The 21917-nt window shown below is 36.2% G+C and overlaps 2 protein-coding genes and 1 long non-coding RNA gene across 3 annotated transcripts; all 3 read left to right on the top strand.

Annotated features, from left to right (window-relative positions):
• Window positions 1-3796: 3796 nt before the first annotated feature.
• Window positions 3797-4638, top strand: LOC130015461 (uncharacterized). The gene is made up of 2 exons (XR_008790667.1): window positions 3797-4011; window positions 4413-4638. It is a non-coding gene; the product is annotated as an uncharacterized LOC130015461 (long non-coding RNA).
• A 136-nt stretch (window positions 4639-4774) lies between these two features.
• Window positions 4775-5616, top strand: LOC126681801 (uncharacterized). Its single transcript, XM_050377355.1, has 3 exons — window positions 4775-4920; window positions 5024-5098; window positions 5148-5616. Exons 1-3 carry the CDS (start codon window positions 4775-4777, stop codon window positions 5614-5616), a joined length of 690 nt encoding a protein of 229 aa, XP_050233312.1.
• A 6-nt stretch (window positions 5617-5622) lies between these two features.
• On the top strand, window positions 5623-11520 carry LOC126681800 (uncharacterized). Its single transcript, XM_050377354.1, has 3 exons — window positions 5623-5731; window positions 11063-11113; window positions 11216-11520. The coding sequence occupies exons 1-3, from the start codon at window positions 5623-5625 to the stop codon at window positions 11518-11520; spliced, it is 465 nt and encodes a 154-aa protein (XP_050233311.1).
• The last annotated feature ends 10397 nt before the right edge of the window (window positions 11521-21917 follow it).

Here is a 21917-nt window from a genome sequence, read left to right as displayed (position 1 = left end):
GAGTGATTGATCTGTAGTATCATAAATTTGGTGCTTCATAGGGAGTAAGAATGAATATAAAGGTTGCAGTCGAGTTATTGTTGCTATAAGTGTGATAGGATTTTGAGGTCGGATTGGAAGGCTTATGTGTTAGCTTCCAATTTATGATTTGAGGTTATTAGATTAAGGGATTTGGTTATGCTCGTCGTATGTGTTTACGCCGGGATTTTAAAAAAAATTTGTTATTACATATTCATTTTAGTATAAATGTTTTGGTATACTCGGATAAAAATATTATGTGGAAGAAGAGATTTTCTTTATAAATATTTTCTATTTTGATAAAAGTATAAAAAAACTATCAATCATTGATTTAAAGAGAATAATAATTCTGTTAGTTGAACTATTTTATATATTTGCAAACTTATATTGAGAGTAAGGTGCAACTGCGGAATTCAAAATACGAATATTTTGAAACTTTTAATGTGTTTACAAAACTTGAGGTTTTCGAACGGTACAAGCACTTTAGTCTTTATATATAAAGAGAGGTATAAGATGTTAACGTCTTTAAAACAGAAGTGGAAAATATAAATATAATATTTTGTATTTTGGAAATTTTGTTTTCAAATAAGTTTGACTTGAGCATAACCAATGATCTAGTTGCTAGTGAATTTGATCTAGGTGATATCATGGTTACAAGATTACAGTTACATTTGGTAAGATGATTTTGAGAGTTTGAGTTAGCTGATTCGAGAATCGTGATCAGTAGGTTTCAACAATAAAGGTTGGATGGTCGATACTATTGATTGGGGATTTTTGTTGTTTAAAGTTGGATATCGTTTTATTTGGTTGTTGAACCTTTTGTGTGCGGCATAAAATTTGGTTTGTGCAAAAATTTGTATGTATGTTGGTGTTTAATTACCTTGGGTAACTTTTGGGTTGTATGCTTTCTTATTGTATGAGTGGAAGGATCTATTTGAATGAGTCAGTTTGTTTGTAACTTGGAGATTTCGTTATCATAGTTAAAACGGTATATTCTTTGGAATGTCAGTATGTGAGTACGTGTTTAATGATTTGTTAAGGTTGATGGTCTTGTCGAGCTTGGTCCTTGTCGTGGGTACAGCTCGATTTTGATGATGTTTTAAAGTTGGCTGATATATATTGGCGAGAACCTTATCTAGTAAATTTTGGACTAGATCGTTCGTTTGATATAACAAGTTCATTTAAATGCTTCGATGTGGGATAATAGGTGTTGATATGTTAAGTAAGTGGCGAGGGTTGCATGGTGTCATTAATGGGGATTTGAAAGTTTCCATTTTGAAGTGTTAGATTTTGGTATAGTAAGAATTACGATTTGAGTTTCGGATTTTCCTTGCACCTTATAAAGGTTGTTATTATAGTTGTTAGACCTATAGCGGGTCTTGTTAACCTCCCTTGTGAACATATTTTTTGTTTATAGTTGAAAAATCTTGAGGATTTATATTTTGTTTAATCAATTAATCGTTTGGATCAACGAACTTTTGGATTTAAAATTTTGCTCCTATATGTGTGGTGACAATTTGAGTTGTTGATTTATATGAGTGGTAGTTTTGAGTTATCATTCCAAGAGCAACCTACTAAGTTAGTGGTTACGCAAGTGCGTAGGTTGATGGGTGAAGGTATGCATATGGTTTCAGTTTATACAGTTTTATAGTTAGGGAGTATACTTAGGCGACAGATTCCATTATGTGTAATTGTTATATTTCATTCCTTGAGGTACATTGAGTTTAGCATTGCTTCGAATGTTCGATGTTGTTTTAGTACTTTGGATTTGTGTTATATGTTTTACTTGGGTTGCTTTGTGCGCGTATATCGTGTTTTGTGCTTGTTTGCATTGTGTTAAAATCGAGGACGATTTTTGTTTTTAAGTTGGGGAGAATGTAATATCCCGTGTTTTTATGACTCGATTCGAAGGTTGTTTGACCGTTTAATGTTCGGTTTAGGTTGAACAATAATTGTGTTCTCACTTCGGTTTGTGCATGTGTTTTGGTGTTGGTTTGGTTCACACTTGTGTGTGTGTTTGACGGATCGTATCGTAGCTTTCGGGACGTGTTCAGACACATTTTAAGTCGGTTTTGAGGCTTTGACTGGACCTAGGACCGGACCTACTGAGTAAAAGCGGTTTGGAGGTCCGGTTTGCTCAATTTTGCTGAGCAGAAGGTAAACCGGTTCTCTGACCGGTTCTGCCCAGTAGAACCAGCCAGAGGGCCGACTCATTTTATGCTTGGCCGGTTCATTAACCGGTTTTGCCCAGTAGAACCGGCCAGTGAACCGGTTCACTACGGGAAGGCTTATAAAAGCCCGTTTCTGAAACCTAAACAGCCCCCACTTTTTCCTAAAACCCTAAACACGATTCTAATTCATTCCCAACTGATTTCCTACCTTTCCTTGGTGATTTAGACATTCAGTAAGTGTTCTAGACCTATCCTTTGTTATTTAATTCATCGATTTCCTTGTCTCTTTGAATTGGATTCATTAGTTATGGCGTTTGGTTAATTGTAGGCTTGTTCTAATCAAATATATTATGGGCTCTCTTCCCTTGGTTGTTCTTAATCTATTCCAAAAGGTTAGTGGCTCTAAATCTTTGTTATAGTTTGTGGAGATTGCTAGATGATGTGTTAATTCAATACTTTGGGTAGCTTGGCTTACATTTCTGTTTTGCCTTGATTCTAAAATCTGTAAATGTTAATTGGTGTGGTTATTGTCTTGTTCTTGTCACTAATACATTGGGTGGATTGATTTGCTTAAGTTAATTGGAGGATTAATGCTTTGGGTAATGTTTTGAATTGAAATTCTTGTTTTAAGCTTTTATTAAAATCTGGAAATCTTTGAGTAAATAAATCATAGGTTGTAGATGTTAATCAATACATTGGGTGGGTTAAAGGAATTGTGCTTATGACATCGTACTATCAATTGATTAACATTGTTGGATTAAATTCTGTTTTGAACTTTAAGCTAAAAGCTGGAAATCTCCTTTGAAGGGTAAATAGGTTAATAACTAGCAACTAATACATTGGGGGATTTGTGATAATTTGACTAAGGCTTAATCATAGGTGAATTAAGGTTTTACAAAGGTTTAATTCGCTGTTTTGAATTGTTAACCTTGCTAGAAATTATTTGCAAAGGTTAGTTTAAAGCATTTGAGATGTTACTTGGGTGTTATTGAATTAAAGGCTTAGCAAACGTTGTGGCTTGTATTTTGCTCACTTAGGGTGATTGTAACCAAGCTACTAAGGGCTGGAAAGTGTTTTAAAATAATGATTCAATCTCGTTACAAACGTTAGCTTATCCTAGATTGTGGTTAACATGGGTTAAGTAATTGATTAAAAGCATGTAAGGAGTAAGATGGTCGTATTATGTTTAGCTAAGTTATTTTAGTTTCAAGTTGATACTTGAAATATGTTGAATCTTATTGATTCTATTTAAGGTGATATATTCAAGTGTACCTTGGGTGTTACTTGTCAAGTGTTAGCAAGCTTATTTGGCTAAATTATGTTCTGGCATTATTAGGTTAAGTTATGAGTTCTTATTAAAATAACTTTGGTTTCATTTAAGGTTTGATTTAAGACTTTGGTTTTAACTTTGGTTTTTGTATGAGTCGGGTTAGACGTGGTCTCCCGACATGTGATGTTGAGCTATATACTGCAGTTAAGGCTAACACACTACTTTGGGAAATCTTTCGATTTTAAATAAAGTATTTAAGTTATGAAAGGACTTTGGTTTTGTTTCAAAGATAAGAACTCACCTAACTTTATTTGCTTAACTTTGTTATTTGGTTTGAATGAAATATTTTGGATATACATTGGTTGTACTTGGTCACCTTGGTTGATTCTTTGGTTGTGTTCGAGATGCTAGTCCTATGTGGTGTCTAGTATTCTTAGAGTTAGGGGTTGTTCGAATTTTAACTCGTATAATGTTTTAGACTCGTCGACTGCTCGTGCTTCGGAGTCTACGCAGGGTTAGCTGTTTGCCAAGATTCACGTGGATAAGCAAGCAGTGAGTTTGTAGTGCTATTTACCGCTTTATTAAGTACCGCAATTTATTTTAGTATTATAAATGTTTTTGAACTGTTTTAAGCGATTATGGATCTGGATTGAAACGAGCTACTCGATAGGCTTGTATCGAGACTGTGTGCACCAGTATATACTCTGGGATCGGCAGACTGTGGTCTTGCTTACGCTGGTAATTTGACGAGGATTAGTTCCCGTCCACTCTGGGTTTATTTTTCAGTATGCTATGTCATACTTACGCTGGGATCATTTCAATACTGTTATTCCATAATCATACTATATTAGTATAAACTGTTTTGATTTAAGGGTTTTAAACTTAATAAATGTAAATAGTATTGCGAACTCATCTCAGTATATCTGACCCCGTTGTTTTCCCAAATTTTCCAGGTTTATGATTTGAAAGCTGGTCCACTCCGAATCTTTATTCCTCGGAGGTTTATTTTCTTTTAATAAATTGTCAAACTACCTTTTTCTTAGACCGCAGTAGTAAACTAGAAGTCTATATTATTCTATTCTGTTTGTCGGATTTGTCTGACTGGCTTTATTTTATGCTTTGGCATTACTATTGTTTAACTCTACTTATTTTTATTTAATGGAAGTACTTATATTTAAACTGATAGTTTAAGTTGGAGTCTCGGTTGCCCCCGAGCATTGGATTTTCTACAGGTTTATATGATTGGTGGTTTTCCGCAAGGCTTGCTACGGGTTTTGGTACAACCTTACCCATACCCTAGCGCCGGTCACGATCCATGAAATTGGGTCGTGACAATGCAGCAGACCAGTTTAAAAAATGGATAAATGAAGCCAATGTTAGTGAATTAAAGAAGGTGGGAAACAAGTTCACTTGGACTAATAACCAGAATGGTCTTGATATAATTTGGAGAACCATAGACTGGTGATTTGTCAATGACCAGTGGAATAGAGATTGTAGGGACTCATATTGTGACGTGCAAGCTCCTGGAATCTCTGATCATAGTCCTCTTGTCATTAAGATGCAGGAAGAGAGGGAGAGAAGGAAAATGGGGTTTAAATTTTACAATGCCTGGTGTGAGCATCAGGATTTTATGGATACGGTGAGGAATGGTTGGGATGAGGATTGCAATGGTTGTTGCATGTATAAAGTATACCAGAAGCTAAAAAGACTAGGAAGGAATTGAGGAAGTTGAGTGAGAAGGAGTTCAGTAGTATCTCTATTAGAGTAAATAAAATGAGAGAAACTCTATGCAAGTTACAATCTGACCTGCAGAATAATCCAAGTAACACTGTTCTTATGGATGAGGAAAGGGCAGTGAATAATCACTTCCTGAAGTTGATTAAGTGGGAGGAAAGTATATTAAGGCAGAAATCCAGAATTAAGTTGATTAATCTGGGGGATAGGAACACAAAGTTCTTCCATATATATATGAACCAGAGAACTTCCAGGAAAAGGATAATCAGATTCAAAGTCAATGGGGAATATATTGAAGATTCTGAGAAGCTTAAGGAAGGGATTGTGCATCATTATAGAAAATTCTTTAGGGATAAGCTAGAGGACAGAAGGAATGTAAACCCAATGGTCTTTGAGAAAGGCTTAGTGGTAAATAGAGAGTAGAATGATATGTTAAGTGGGATTGTCACCGCTGAGGAGATAAAAAGAGACTTGTTTAGCATTAATGATGACAAGGCTCCAAGGCCTGATGGCTTTGGAAGTGCCTTCTATAAGAAAGGTTGGAGTGTCGTGTTAGTAGTATGTGCCCTAGGGCCATTTGATCATGTATATTTGTAGAACTAATCCCAATGGCAAAGATATATATGTTCTAATTGAACTAAGTGTCTCATCAACTAAGTGTTCATTTATTACGTATTGTCCTTATCACATTGTGATAGAATTTATTCTTAAGGTGTTAAGAATATGAGTTACAGATTTTATTATACATGTGATCTAAATAACAGTTCATGATCGATGGGGTCCTACGAATAAGGTCATCGTATTATCCTGGAAAGATTTTCACCTCTGTTTATTCTCCTGATTAGTAAGGAGTTTCTAATTATAGGAAGTAGTGAGTCTCATACTAGTTGATGAGGATCAGGATAAACATGTGGACACTCAAGATGTTGAGTGGGTCGAAAAAGTGACGCTAGATGACTTATACATGGTATTTCATAAAAGTCAATTTAATGTCATCTAGTTCATAATTGTACATATGTCCTTTGACTTGCGGTGACACTATCTTGTATATAGGTGATTAGAGTTTGATACTCCTTATCCCTAGATCTTTCATGAGGTAGGGTCCGGGATGTGTTGGCTCTAGTTAGTTGTATATGGAGATAGGGGTTTAACAAAGAGAGGATTTATCACTCCGGATGAACGGAGAAAAGATTCTATGCTATCTCAAATTGTTCTTGATGGATGATAAAACCTGCGCAGGTGTATATGACTTACTTAGAAAGTTGTTTCTAGTGGAAGTCATATTTATCAAGAATAAGAACTGAGATGAGGTCATATGATTAAGACAAATAGTGTTTGACTTAACCGTGACACTAGTCGAGATCAGAATCTTAGATGAAAGGAATTTTGAGTGTACGGTAACTATGAACATTGGTTCAGAAAGAATGCATCGAAACATTCATATCTATTTGGGGGTCGTGATATGTTGCTAGACGTCACTCACGATCTACGAGAATTAATAATTAATGGGATTTAATTATTTAATATAAGAAAGGCGTTTCTTATGACTCTCGTTGCCATATAATGTGAACCTAGTTAGTCACACACAATAGGATGTGCAACTGATTGAGTTTACGAGAGATCGATTTCATATAGATACTAGCATATCTCGGAAATTAATCTAAGATGAAAAACAAGTATAAATTAGGGACTAATTTGTAAGAGTTAGAAATTAGTAGGCACCTAATTGTATTTTATCCAAGTTAATGTGATGATGTCATGTGATGATGTCACGATGATGTCATGTGATGATGTCACGATGATGTCATGTGATGATGTCACGATGATGTCATGTGATGATGTCACGATGATGTCATATGAGGATGTCACGTGATGATGTCATGTATGTCTCTGTGTGTGACACCTAGCATCCGACGTGTCAGAAGGTGGCAACACCTATGCTTAATGTGTGACACCTAGCATGTGATGTTTCAAATGGTGGCAACACCTATGCTTGGTGTATGACACCTAGCATGTGAGATGTCGAATGGTGGCAACACCTTTGCTTGGTGTGTGACACCTAGCTTGTGAGGTGTGGCATTCTTAAGTAAAGCTCTACCCTATAAATAGTGGTTGCCTTTGCTCATTCTACACACACCACACTTAAGAGACCATATTTGAAGGAGTTCAAGTAGTCATCAATCACAGAAAAGTTTGGAGAAAGTTTTTCATACATCCCAGCAAAGACGTAATCGAGGCGAGAGTTTGAGTTTAGGGTTTCTCGGCAAGAGAAACTCTTGCAAATTACTTCAAGGCGAGGATTCAATCGGACGCATACTCGTGTGGATGAGCTTGAGGTCGCCGTACTATCGGGACTACAATAATCGTTGGAGAATCGACATAGGTATTCTTCTTACGGTTTCAAGATGCGTGCTTTAATTACTATATGATACGACGATCCATTTGTTATTGATATGATCAATTTATGGATCTGAATTGTTGGAATTCCAATTTTGAATTGAAATATACGATTCGGACCCTCACGTCCCGCTGCACCAACAATGGTATCAGAGCCACCGTATCAGCAAGTATTAAAGCTTTACGATTGAATGCATATATTAATAATCATGGACTTAGGAATTATTAATTGGCATGTAATTTATAATTCCGAGGGCTTAGGTCATGTTTGCAAAAACAAGCAAACGGTATTGTGACATTAATTACATTTGATTAAATTATGTCTAGGAGATTGATACTTAAGTGGTCCGCTCGTGACCCTCCAATCTATCCTGGAAATTTTTCTAATGTGATTATTTAACACAATACGTGACTCGCTTGTGCATTATGTTGTCGTCAACAAAACATGCGGAACAAATAATAGTTTGCTCATTCTTTTTTGGCTAAAGAATGAGACCTAGGAAGTCCATAATCATACATGTGTGATTGCATGATTCATTTTAGCTTTAATATGTATGAGATGCATGCTAAAATGTGTTATGGGCTTAGTGAGACCGGAATAACTTAAAACCCTAAGAAATCTTCCTAAAAGTAAAAAGATTAAGTTTATATTGATTAATCATTAAATTGATTTACCAATGGCTCTCCATTGGAGCAATAAACTAACACGCTTTGAGTTATCATCTTGTCAGCTATGGATACATAGGGGTGAGATGATATCGTCAAGAGATGTTGTCGAGTTTACTGTTAAGCATGCGATGTTGCGGGTGTACTCGATATAATATACGGCGAGAAAGGCAATTAGGCGTACCTGAGTCGTATATTATTCAAATCGATACATCTTAGTTGATTCAATGGGTTAAGCTTAACTAATGTGGAAACCCAAGAATAGCATTAAGTACTTGAGGGTGAAAGCATTAGGAGCCGGAAATGATTGAACCTCATATGAGATATGATGAACAAGTAGTTGTTCACTTATATATCATTTTGATCCCAAGAATAGCATTAAGTACTTGAGGGAAAGATAAATGAGTATAAGAATTCAATCACCCGCTTGAATCTTTTTCCAACAAAGATTCACGTTTCCTATTTTGGAAGTGTAGGATTCAAAAAAGATAGTGGGAGGCCATTTTGATAAAGACCAAATCATTATGGTTTAAATATACAAAATAACAGGAATACTAATTAGAGTTCTTTGCTATCTAAGGGATAATAAGATTAAATAGAATTCTTTAAAGTGACATTCACGATAGTAATCCATTAGTGGTTTAAAATCATTTTTGTTTGATTAAGATATTTAGATGCCTCCAAGGCTATTGCGAAAAAGAAATGCACATCGGTTAACAAAGAAAAATGTTTTCATTTGTTAAGATGTAGGACAATATAAGTCATTGCCGGAAATATTTGGAATATTTGAAAGGCGGTTCGGTCAATAAAAGAAAGTGTTTCTTTTGTCAAACCGAAAGACATTGAAATGGAAATTGCATTAAGTATTGTGAATACTTAAAGGGAAATGACTGGAGGAACAACTCCATCAAGAACATGTGTCTATCTCATGTTCCAATGTCAATTGCTTAGATATAGTTGCCAATGGCACTAGTGCAAGTGGGAAATTGTTAGTAGTATGTGCCCTAGGGCCATTTGATCATGTATATTTGTAGAACTAATCCCAATGGCAAAGATATATATGTTCTAATTGAACTAAGTGTCTCATCAACTAAGTGTTCATTTATTACGTATTGTCCTTATCACATTATGATAGAATCTATTCTTAAGGTGTTAAGAATATGAGTTACAGATTTTATTATACATGAGGATCAGGATAAACATGTGGACACTCAAGATGTTGAGTGGGTCGAACAAGTGACGCTAGATGACTTATACATGGTATTTCATCAAAGTCAATTAAATGTCATCTAGTTCATAATTGTACATATGTCCTTTGACTTGCGGTGACACTATCTTGTATATAGGTGATTAGAGTTTGATACTCCTTATCCCTAGATCTTTCATGAGCTAGGGTCACGGGATGGGTTGGCTCTAGTTAGTTGTATATGGAGATAGGGGTTTAACCAAGAGAGGATTTATCACTCCGGATGAACGGAGAAAAGATTCTATGCTATCTCAAATTGTTCTTAATGGATGATAAAACCTGCGCGGGTGTATATGACTTACTTAGAAAGTTGTTTCTAGTGGAAGTCATATTTATCAAGAATAAGAACTCAGATGAGGTCATATGATTAAGACAAACATTGTTTGACTTAACCGTGACACTAGTCGAGATCGGAATCTTAGATGAAGGGAATTTCGAGAGTACGGTAATTATGAACATTGGTTCATAAAGAATGCATCGAAACATTCATATCTATATGGGGGTCGTGATGTGTTGCTAGACGTCACTCACGATCTACGAGAATTAATAAGTAATGGGATTTAATTATTTAATATAAGAAAGGCGTTTCTTATGACTCTCATTGACATATAGATGTGAACCTAGTTAGTCACACACAATAGGGTGTGCAACCGATTGAGTTTACGAGAGATCGATTTCATATAGATACTAGCATATCTCGAAAATTAATCTAAGATGAAAAACAAGTATAAATTAGGGACTAATTTGTAAGAGTTATAAATTAGTAGGCACCTATTTGTATTTTATCCAAGTTAATGTGATGATGTCATGTGATGATGTCACGATGATGTCATGTGATGATGTCACGATGATGTCATATTATGATGTCACGTGATGATGTCATGTATGTCTCTGTGTGTGACACCTAGCATCCGACGTGTCAGAAGGTGGAAACACCTATGCTTGATGTGTGACACCTAGCATGTGATGTGTCAGATGGTGGAAACACCTATGCTTGGTGTGTGACACCTAGCATGTGAGGTGTCGAATGGTGGCAACACCTTTGCTTGGTGTGTGACACCTAGCATATGAGGTGTTGCATTCTTAAGCAAAGCTCTACCCTATAAATAGAGGTTGCCTTTTCTCATTCTACACACACCACACTTAAGAGACCATATTTGAAGGAGTTCAAGTAGTCATCAATCTTGGAGAAAGTTTTTCATACATCCCAGCAAAGACATAATCGAGGCGAGAGTTTGAGCTTAGGGTTTCTCGGCAAGGGAAACTCTTGCAGATTACTTCAAGGAGAGGATTCAATCGGACGCATACTCGTGTGGACGAGCTTGAGGTCGCCGTACTATCGGGACTACAAGAATCGTTGGAGAATCGACATAGGTATTCTTCTTACAGTTTCTAGATGCGTGCTTTAATTACTAGATGATACGACGATCCATTTGTTATTGATATGATCAATTTCTGGATCCGATTTGTTGGAATTCCAATTTTGAATTGAAATATACGATTCGGACCCTCACGTCCCGTTCCACCAACATGTTGTTGGTGATGACATTACTAAAGCAGTTATGGAATTTTTCAATACTGGAAGAATGTTGAAGCAAGCAAATTCTACCAGTATTTCTCTCATTACTAAAGTGGATATCCTTGATTCCATAAGTGATTACAGGCCAATAGCATGATGCAATGTGCTGTACAAGGTCATTTCTAAGATCCTAGGTAGAAGATTGAGTTGTGTCTTGGACAGAATTATATCTAAAAGCCAATCTGCATTCATCCCTGGTAGAAGCATTGCAGATAATATATTACTGGCACATGAGCTAGTTAGAAACTATCACAGGCAAAAAGGTGAATCTTGTGCTATGAAGGTGGACCTCCAGAAGGCTTATGATACTGTAGAGTGGGATTTCATTGAGGAAGTTATGATGGGGTTGAACATTGACAATAAGTTTATCAACCTAGTCATGACCTGCATTAGAAGTGCTATGTTCTCAGTTCAAGTCAATGGTGAGAGTTGTGGATAATTTCAGAGTGCTAGAGGTCTGAGACAGGGGGACCCTATCTCTCCCCTTGTCTTTGTCCTTTGTATGGACTATTTGTCCATATGCCTTGACCTGAACACCATGGAAGGATCAGGTTTCAAGCATCACAAAAGCTGCAAGAAGATCAATATGTGTCACCTGGCTTTTGCAAATGACCTATTTCTGTTCAGTAATGGTGACCCCCAGTCAGTTTCCATTCTGAAGAATACCTTATCTGACTTCTCTCAAGTCTCAGGTTTGTGCCTTAACCGAAACAAAAGCTTTGTGTCTTTTAGTGGCCCAAATGGTGGAGCTAAAGATAGAATCCTTATGATCATGGGTTTTAAACAAGGTAGCCTTCCTGTAAAATATATTGGGCTTCCCCTTATGTCCACAAAGTTGTCTAAAAGTATGTGTAATGAGTTGATTGAGAGAAATGCAGATAGAATCTCTTCTTGGACCTCTAAGTGTCTTTCATATGCGGGTAGACTGCAGTTGATCAATTTTGTGCTATTAAGTATGCACGTTTATTAGTATTCTGTTTTTATGCTGCCTAAGGCAGTTATTAAAGTGGTTGAGGAGAAGTGCAGGAGATATCTTTGGCATGGGGATACTAATAAGAAAGGCAGTCCTGTGAAGTGGGACACTGTGTGCTCTAATAAGAAAGAAGGAGGGTTAGGCATTAAGGCAATTTTTATGTGGAATATAGCTGCTATTGCTAAGAATATTTAGAATGTTGTATCTTTCAAACCTTCCTTATGGGCAAACTGGGTCATAACTAACAAGCTCAGGTTGTCTAGTTTTTGGGGTATATCTAAACCTCTAGATAGTTCATGGAGTTGGAGGAACATGCTGAAAGTTAGGCCTTATATTGCTCACCTATTTGACTATAAGCTGGGGAATGGGGAGCTGTTTTTCTTCTGGGGTGACCCATGGATGAATGGGCAATCTGTGATGGAGAGGTTCCTTGGGATTGACATTAAGGAATCTGATATTAAAAAGGCTAACAAGATTTGCAATCTGTGGACAGATGGGAGATGGGAGATGGTCTTTACCTAACCCTATTGATGATATTACTAGTAATGCTTGGGATTTCATTAAAGAGAATTACAGATTCAGAAGTGATTGTGATAATACTGTGGTTTGCAAAGCCATAAATAATGGCAAATTCACTATCAGTAGTGTGTGGAGGAACCTGGTGCCTGAGAGTAGCAGAGTGCCTTGGAATAAGCTTGTTTGGGTTGGAAACATTCCAAGGTTTTCTTTCATTACTTGGATGGTTATTCATAACAGACTGAAGACTAAAGATAAATTGAAAAAGTGGAAAGTGATCAATGAAGACAATTGCAGTTTGTGTAATGTGCAAAATGAGAGCAGGAACCACTTGTTTTTTAGTGTCATTTCTCAAGAGATATTTGAAGGAGAATTTTGAATGATCTTGGTATTAGAAGAAGAGAGTTCTCCTATTTTTCTAGAAGAGCTGGGGGGAGATCTGTGGAAGCTAGAAAGAGACGAAATGCTTCCACTGCTGCTGTTTACTACATCTAGAAGGCCAGGAATGATATGGTTTTCAAGTCTAAGAGGACTATAGTTGAAGAATGCTATAAAAGCATTAAGGCTTGTATTTAAGTTTATGTTGCTCCTGTGTTGAGCTATCTGATGTTTTAATTGCTTTTGCTTGCTTGTATCAGCCTTGTGATGAAAACAGTTTTCTTGGTCTATAGCAGCTTGCTCGTTTTGGTGTTTTGCCAAAAAAAAAATATATATAATAACTATGAATTTAATTAGTTAAAGTATATATACATTTTTTAGTATTATGAATAATGATTCGCATGTATGATTGTAGGTATGTGTCCCGTTGGCGGTTGTTGATAGCCATTATTGTCAGGTCTCTTTTGCCCTTCAGTTGCGGTTCTGCTCTACAACAAGTAAATATCGATATTTATTTATTTTTATTTTTGTAATTGAAGTAGACTAGATAAACTTAAATAAAGAATAAAAAAAGATTTTATTCACACCGAATAAAATCTGACCTAGCCGTAGAAAACTCGTCCCGTGTCCTCAAGAGATTGAACGACACGGGATTGTACGTGTGTACAGTTCGTAAAACTGGTGTCTACGTAATTCGATCACGGAAAAAAATATATGTATAGATGCGGTAGAAAAATATTTGGTAGTTTTTCCGTCGTATGTTCTCCGGGTGGCTATCTAGTATATGCTGCGTAACGCTAGTTCCTAACGGGATATATATTTGGCGTTATTCAGTATATATTTGATAAAGCACTTGGAGAACTGAGCCAGAAGGCTGCCAAATATTTTTCTCTGTATTTATGCATAAATCGTGATCGTATTAAGTAGACCCAGTTTTGCGAATGTGATAGGGCCCTAACTTTTAAAGCGGTCAATTACATTGACTTTGCTGTAACCGAGTATTAAACCCACCTAAATGTACGTGCTACAGAAATGAATTCAGATTGCAGTTGGATATATAGTGGGAGACTGGTGAGAGGATTGTTGACTGAATGGTACATTAGTAACGTTAGGGAGTTTTTCAACTTTGCTGTGCAACACCCCGAGTGTATGAGCGGGGTTCAGATTAAATGCCCTTGCCCTAAACCCAAATGTCGGAACACTGCTTTTCGAACTGTTGACGAAGTGGAGTTTCATCTCTACACAGACGGGTTTATGAGTAATTACCACGTCTGGACTCACCATGGTGAGGAAAATAGGAGGGTCGAGGTGCCTATTAATGTTCTACAAGCGGACAACATGTGGGAGCATAGAAATAAAGACGAGGGTTGCAGTTCATTCCAGAGAATGGTTACTGATGCTGGTGGTCCCGAAGTATGGACAAAAGAGCCTCCGAATGCAGAAGCTCAGAAGTTTTATGATATGATGCGTGCGGCCGAAGAACCCATATGGCCTGGGAATGACAGGCACTCCGCTTTGTCTGCAGCCGTAAATTTTTTAGAATTCAAGTGCCGATTTCAAGCGTCTGACGGTCTGATGAATGAAATGAGTGAGTTTGTACATCAACTGTTACCTAAGGACGACAAGTTAGCAAAAAATTCGTACAACATTAAAAAGCTTGTTAGAGGGCTTGGACTTCCAGTTGAGGTGATTGACTGCTGTAATAATATGTGTATGTTATACTGGGGTGACGATACAGGTTTGACTGTGTGTAAAGTATACGGGCATGACAGGTGGAAACCAGCTACTACGGGTAATTCAAAAAGAAGAAAGACGAATGTGCCTTATAAAAAAATGCATTACATTCCTATAACTCTGAGGCTGCAGAGGGTGTACGCTTCTAGGGCAACAGCTAAACATATGATTTGGCACGCCAAGCACGAGATGGAGAATGGTATCATGAATCATCCGTCTGACTCGCCAGCTTGGAAACACTTCTCGGAGCTACAACAAGATTTTGCAGCCGAAGTTAGAAATATCAGATTGGGGTTGTGTACGGATGGGTTTCAACCATTTGGTGCATTTGGGCAACAATACTCGTCATGGCCGGTAATTGTGACTCTGTATAACTTGCCTCCTGGTATGGCCATGAAAGATGAGTTCATGTTTCTAACGGTTCTTGTTCCCGGACCCAATATTCCAAAAGCCAGTTTGGATATTTTCATGTACCCGCTAATAGCAGAACTGAACCATTTGTGGGAATTTGGGACGTTGACATACGATATTCATAGGCGGAAAAATTTTCAATTGAAAGCCGCTCTTATGTGGACGATTAATGATTTTCCGGCTTATTCAATGTTGCCTGTGTTAGTAGTATGTTCCCTAGGGCCATTTGATCATGTATATTTGTAGAACTAATCCCAATGGCAAAGATATATATGTTCTAATTGAACTAAGTGTCTCATCAACTAAGTGTTCATTTATTACGTATTGTCCTTATCACATTGTGATAGAATCTATTCTTAACGTGTTAAGAATATGAGTTGCAGATTCTATTATATAAGTGATCTAAATAACAGTTCACGATCTCATGGGGTCCTACGAATAAGGGCATCGTATTATCCCAGAAAGATTGTCACCTCTCTTTATTCTCTTGATTAGTAAGGAGTTACTAATTATAGTAAGTAGTGAGTCTCATACTACTTGATGGGAATCAGGATAAACATGTGAACACTCAAGATGTTGAGTGGGTCGAACAAGAGACGCTAGATGACTTATACATGGTATTTCATCAAAGTCAATTTAATGTCATCTAGTTCATAATTGCACATATGTCCTTTGACTTGCGGTGACACTATCTTGTATATAGGTGATTAGAGTTTGATACTCCTTATCCCTAGATCTTTCATGAGCTAGGGTCGCGGGATGTGTTGGCTCTAGTTAGTTGTATATGGAGATAGGGGTTTAACCAAGAGAGGATTTATCACTCCGGATGAACGGAGAAAAGATTCTATGCTATCTCAAATTGTTCTTTATGGATGATAAAACCTGCGCAGGTGTATATGACTTAGTTAGAAAGTTGTTTATAGTGGAAGTCATATTTATCAAGAATTAGAACTGAGATGAGGTCATATGATCAAGAAAAACAGTGTTTGACTTAAGCGTGACACTAGTCGAGATCGGAATCTTAGATGAAGGGAATTTTGTGTGTACGGTAATTATGAACATTGGTTCATATATAATGCATCGAAACATTCATATCTATATGGGGGTCGTGATATGTTGCTAGACGTCACTCACGATCTACGAGAATTAATAATTAATGGGATTTAATTATTTTATATAAGAAAGATGTTTCTTATGACTCTTGTTACCATATAGATGTAAACCTAGTTAGTCACAAACAATAGGGTGTGCAACCGATTGAGTTTACGAGAGATCGATTTCATATAGATACTAGCATATCTCGAAAATTAATCTAAGATGAAAAAACAAGTATAAGTTAGGGACTAATTTATAAGAGTTATAAATTAGTAGGCACCTAATTGTATTTTATCCAAGTTCATGTGATGATGTCACGATGATGTCACGATGATGTCATGTGATGATGTCACGATGATGTCATGTGATGATGTCACGATGATGTCATGTGATGATGTCACGATGATGTCATACGATGATGTCACGTGATGATGTCATGTATGTTTCTGTGTGTGACACCTAGCATCCGACGTGTTAGAAGGTGGCAACACCTATGCTTGATGTGTGACACCTAGCATGTGATGTGTCAGATGGTGGCAACACCTATGCTTAGTGTGTGACACCTAGCATGTGAGGTGTCGAATGGTGGAAACACCTTTGCTTGGTGTGTGACACCTAGCATGTGAGGTGTTGCATTCCTAAGCAAAGCTCTACCATATAAATAGAGGTTTCCTTTGCTCATTCTAAAAACACCACACTTAAGAGAGCATATTTGAAGGAGTTCAAGTAGTCATCAATCACAGAAAAGCTTGGAGAAAGTTTTTCATACATCCCAGCAAAGACGTAATCGAGGCGAGAGTTTGAGCTTGGGGTTGCTCAGCAAGAGGAACTCTTGCAGATTACTTCAAGGCGAGGATTCAATCGGACGCATACTCGTGTGGACGAGATTGAGGTCGCCGTACTATCGGGACTACAAGAATCGTTGGAGAATCGACATAGGTATTCTTCTTACGGTTTCTAGATGTGTGCTTTAATTACTAGATGATACGACGATCCATTTGTTATTGATATGATCAATTTCTGGATCCGAATTGTTGGAATTCCAATTTTGATTTGAAATATACGATTCGGACCCTCACGCCCCGCTGCACCAACAGTGGTATCGGAGCCACCGTATCGTTAAGTATAAAAGCTTTACGATTGAATGCATGTATTAATCATGGACTTAGGAATTATTAATTGGCATGTAATTTATAATTTCGAGGGCTTAGGTCTTGTTTGCAAAAACGAGGAAACGCTATTGTGACATTAATTACATTTGATTAAATTCTGTCTAGGAGATTGGTACTTAAGTGGTCCACTCGTGACCCTCCAATCTATCATGGGAATTTTTCTAATGTGATTATTTAAGACAATATGTGACTTGCTTGTACATTATATTGTTATCAACAAAACGTACGAACAAGTAATTGTTTGCTCATTCTTTTGTGGCTAAAGAATGAGACCTTGCTAACATCAATTTATACTATTCTCGTAAAAGTAAAACCGTGGAAAAATTCTCCATATTCAAATACATATAAACGTTTAAAGACATAAAAATTTAAATCGTATCTAATTTAATTTTTTTTGGACAAAAACACAATTGAAGAAATCGCTCAAGTAAAAAACTTATTATGCCTTTAAATCAATTTTGACAAAATTTCTCCCTGTCATCAGAAAGGTAAAATTAGCAATGTGAAATCTCTTGTTTATAAAAATACATTTATATCAATATACCAAAATACTTGGACATTTTCAAAACTGAAAAGATGAATTCTCGTTTAAAACAAAAATATAGTGTAAGCAAACACATGGAGCATAACCAACATTCTTAATCCACAAAATCCTTAAATCTTAATTCTGAAATTATCGCAAGCACTTTCTAATCTGAATCTAACCATACATCGCACTTGACAGAACTATATCTCAAGTGCAACCTCAAATTCAATTTCACTTTCTATGAAACACACGATTCTGGCAAAACAGACTAATCCACTACAACATAATCGTCCAAAATTTACCACCATCATCACAGAGTATTTGTCTAGCTACCTTTTGGTAACTGTTTCAAATCATTTTAAACTCGACAACTTTATAAATACATTTATCACAATGTGACTCGCGAGCTCGTTTCAGAACATCTTTCTCAAAACACTTTATCGACAAAATCCATTTTACATAATTGTGCGCCAGGATGATGACATCTCTCATACCCAAAGAGTTGCATCCAACCCTAATCGTTTCTATGCACGTGATGAATGTACAATTATGCATGTATCAATTTTTTGTTTATCTTTTATTTAGTGAACATACTAAGTGCTCAATGCAATCATATTCGTAACATTCAAAATGTATGTTAATGATATGTCCGGACACAATTACGTTTTTAAAATATTTCAAAAAAATTTAATAACCGACCTTTGAAACCAAATTCTCGATAAAATATTTGCTAGACGTTACACTCTGTGAGATGTGCACTCGATAACCCCAAAACACTTTTCAATCCCCATACTTGCAATCTATTATCATTCAATGTTATATAACAACTTAACCTGATAACTTCGCTAAAACTTTATCACATGAAGTATCTAACTAACCTCAACCCAAACTGAAACTTATTCCTAAAGAAATAACACACCAATACGATCCTACAAAACTTAGCACCAGCTCCCGCATCGCATCATCAGACTTGATGGAAACACCAGTGTATTAATATACCGATCTATCTTCTCGGTTCAGGGTTTCCAGTATCCGTTCTAGGATAATCATAAGTGATCAGCCAATCCAAGGGAATATTTCCCTCATCTTCCTCGATATCGAAACCCAAAGATTTTGATCCACGTAGCATACATCAAAGTAAGACAACCTTGACCACGTGAGTAAATCATCTCACATTGCTACTCCACGCGAAGAAACAAACAAGTACAATCAACTTAGTCCAACAGACAAGCGAGTTATACAACGAATTTTGTAACCAACGGATTACGAATTCTATGAACCACAATTCACTGAAGCTTGCCTTTGAACACAATAAACCCAAACATACTTAAATGACAAATCAGGACATGCCACATTATAAAAAAAAATCATTACAAAAGCACCATGTAATTATATCATCATTTAATAGTACGCTTCAAAATGAATTTTGAAATTTAAAGTCAAATACAAAAACTTCCAATTTTTTGTTGAGCCCCACGGTTAAAACATAGTCACAATTTGGAAAAGTCTCTTTTTATTAATCAGTTTCTCTAAGATGGTACCCACGTATCTCAAATCATAAAATCATCGAGCTAGCCGAGTCAATGCAACTACCAAGCTCAACTCCTAAATTTTGGGCGACCCAAGTCGAACCCAAAACAACCGTTTATAAAATGTATTCAAAATATTTATAAATCCAAAAACTATTTTAATAAAATTTCCACCCATTCAAATTTTGGAGCTCAACTTAACCCAATCGCTAAACAATAATTTTTTTTTAAAAAAATTCAAGTGAGAAATCATAAATCTCAAACAACCACTTTGTAAATCCCAAAAATTCAAAATAGAATAAATATCCTCTTTATTAGCAACTTAACCAAAAATCAAACTTTTAAAGAATTAAACTCAAACTTCTCTTTTGATTCTGTGTCAAAACACAAATTAAAACAAAATCACTTTTCTTAATGAAAACTCTTAAAGCAACATGTGGTCAAACCATATAAGACCACAAAACACGTTTTAAAGTTTAACCTAAAATTTCTTTACTAGAAAATAAGGTTAACGTCTAAATGTATTCTCATAGGTGGCAACATATATAGCACCGAACAATTACGGTCAAAGGCAAAGTGTACCACCGTATAATCCATCGTTATTTAAAATCATTATTGGCATAAAGCTAAAGTTTTCAAACAACATCACACCCAAGTATGAACTTAGAAAACATCATCAACAAAAGATTTCCCGAGAAATCAAAAGCAATTATAATCACCTAAGTGAAATAACCTCAACATGATAAAACACAGCAAGTAACATCCAAGTGAAATTAATTGTTAATCATAGCATCAACACCAAATAAAGACTGACAGACATCACCTATAGCATGTAGGCTGAGTGTTTGAAAACAAAAGATGACATTTTAAAAGACAAGACACAGATCCTAATTCTGTAGTAGTTCCTATGACACGACATCAACTTATCATGCCAAAACACATAACACATAACATGTATACGACCTTGGTTTGAAACCAAAGCTCTGATACAAAGTTTGTCATGACCCAACTCATGGATCGCGACCGGCGCTAGGGTATGGGTATGGTTGTACCAAATCCCGTAGCTAGCCTTACGGATAACCAACAAATACATAAACCTGCAAGAAAACCAATGCTCGGGGACAACCGAGACTTCAGCCTAGTTCTAGCAGTTCATAATATACAACATTTACTATAATGTGCTCAGCCAACTCTAAGTCTTAAACATGGCAGAAATTCATATTAGCCCAAGTTAATAAAACAATGCCAAAATAGCAATAATCCATTGAATAAGTTTATAACAAGTATTAGACATATAAGACTTCTAATTTATACTGCGGTTTAAGAATGAAATCAGTTTAATAACTTTATTAAATAAAGTAAAACCTCCGAGGAAATAAAGAATCGGAGAGCAGCTGACTCGCTCAAATCATAACCCTGGAAAAATTGGAAAAACAACAGGGTCAGATATACTGAGATGAGTTCATACCACTATTTACATTTATAAAGTGGAAAACCTTTAAAAATCTTTTAAATCATTTAATATGAACATCATGTATCGTAGTTGGAACCAGAATCCACAATACCATATATATCCATAATCTAATAGGCCTGGTCCCGAGAGCTGAGCTACATCGAGTTACCACCGACCATTCTTAATCCATAACAAGAGTTCCGAGAGCTTAGCTACACCGAGTTACTCTACTGGTCCCGAGAGCTATGCTCACACCGAGTTACCACCACATATCACATACCTTATCTAGATCAAAACCGGTGCACACGCAGTACTAATGATGCCCATTAGGTAGCACGTTCCAACTAGAAGCCATAATGATAAAACAGTTCGAAATATACGTACAGTATATATTTATATATTAGAATAATAACAATTTACTTAATAAAGCGGTAAATAGTAAGTACAAACTCACTGCTCGCTAATCCACGTGATAACCTGACAAGCAATTAATCCTGGTTCGTCTCCAAAGCACGAACAGTCGACGAGTCTAGACAATATAAATAATTATTAAATTGAACCCTAATTCTAGAGAGTACTAGACGCCACATTGGACCAGTACAAATGATAAATTAAAGCATAGCCACACAGAGTAAACACGATTCTCAAATAATTTATAATGCCAAAAACTAATACAAGTCTATTGAGTTCTCGTTTTAAAATCCGATTGTGAAAATATCATTTGAATAATAAATTAAATCAATTTCCAAATAGTGGGTTAGCCGAGTTACTGTAACTACCAAACTACCTCACATGTCGGGCGACCCAAGTCTAACACGACCCAAATATTTTATCAAAATTATAAACCATAGTTTATATTTCCAAAAATATATTTATTGATAAAATAATAATTAAATATTAAAACGGAACTCAATAGCTTAAAAAACAAGTAACTAATAGTTACCGACAAATTACTTAACTAAAATAAATTAAGAAAAAAAATTAAAAGCTAAAACGTAAATTAGCCAAATTGGCACGTCAAGCTAAAGTTTAGATTAAACAATAATTAC

The sequence above is a fragment of the Mercurialis annua genome, linkage group LG5 (assembly GCF_937616625.2).
Source record: "Mercurialis annua linkage group LG5, ddMerAnnu1.2, whole genome shotgun sequence".
Classification (NCBI taxonomy): domain Eukaryota; kingdom Viridiplantae; phylum Streptophyta; class Magnoliopsida; order Malpighiales; family Euphorbiaceae; genus Mercurialis; species Mercurialis annua.
This window is presented reverse-complemented; position numbering and strand designations above follow the sequence as displayed.

Excerpts from the sequence above, each read along its gene's own strand:
- LOC126681801 (XM_050377355.1), top strand. The coding sequence starts at position 4,775 with ATGAAATTGGGTCGTGACAATGCAGCAGACCAGTTTAAAAAATGGATA. Across the intron at positions 4,921-5,023 it reads ATTTGGAGAACCATAGACTG|GAAGAGAGGGAGAGAAGGAA; the intron begins GTGATTTGTCAA and ends ATTAAGATGCAG. Across the intron at positions 5,099-5,147 it reads ATCAGGATTTTATGGATACG|TATACCAGAAGCTAAAAAGA; the intron begins GTGAGGAATGGT and ends GCATGTATAAAG.
- LOC126681800 (XM_050377354.1), top strand. The coding sequence starts at position 5,623 with ATGTTAAGTGGGATTGTCACCGCTGAGGAGATAAAAAGAGACTTGTTT. Across the intron at positions 5,732-11,062 it reads AAGTGCCTTCTATAAGAAAG|TTATGGAATTTTTCAATACT; the intron begins GTTGGAGTGTCG and ends TTACTAAAGCAG. Across the intron at positions 11,114-11,215 it reads GAAGCAAGCAAATTCTACCA|GTAGAAGATTGAGTTGTGTC; the intron begins GTATTTCTCTCA and ends CTAAGATCCTAG.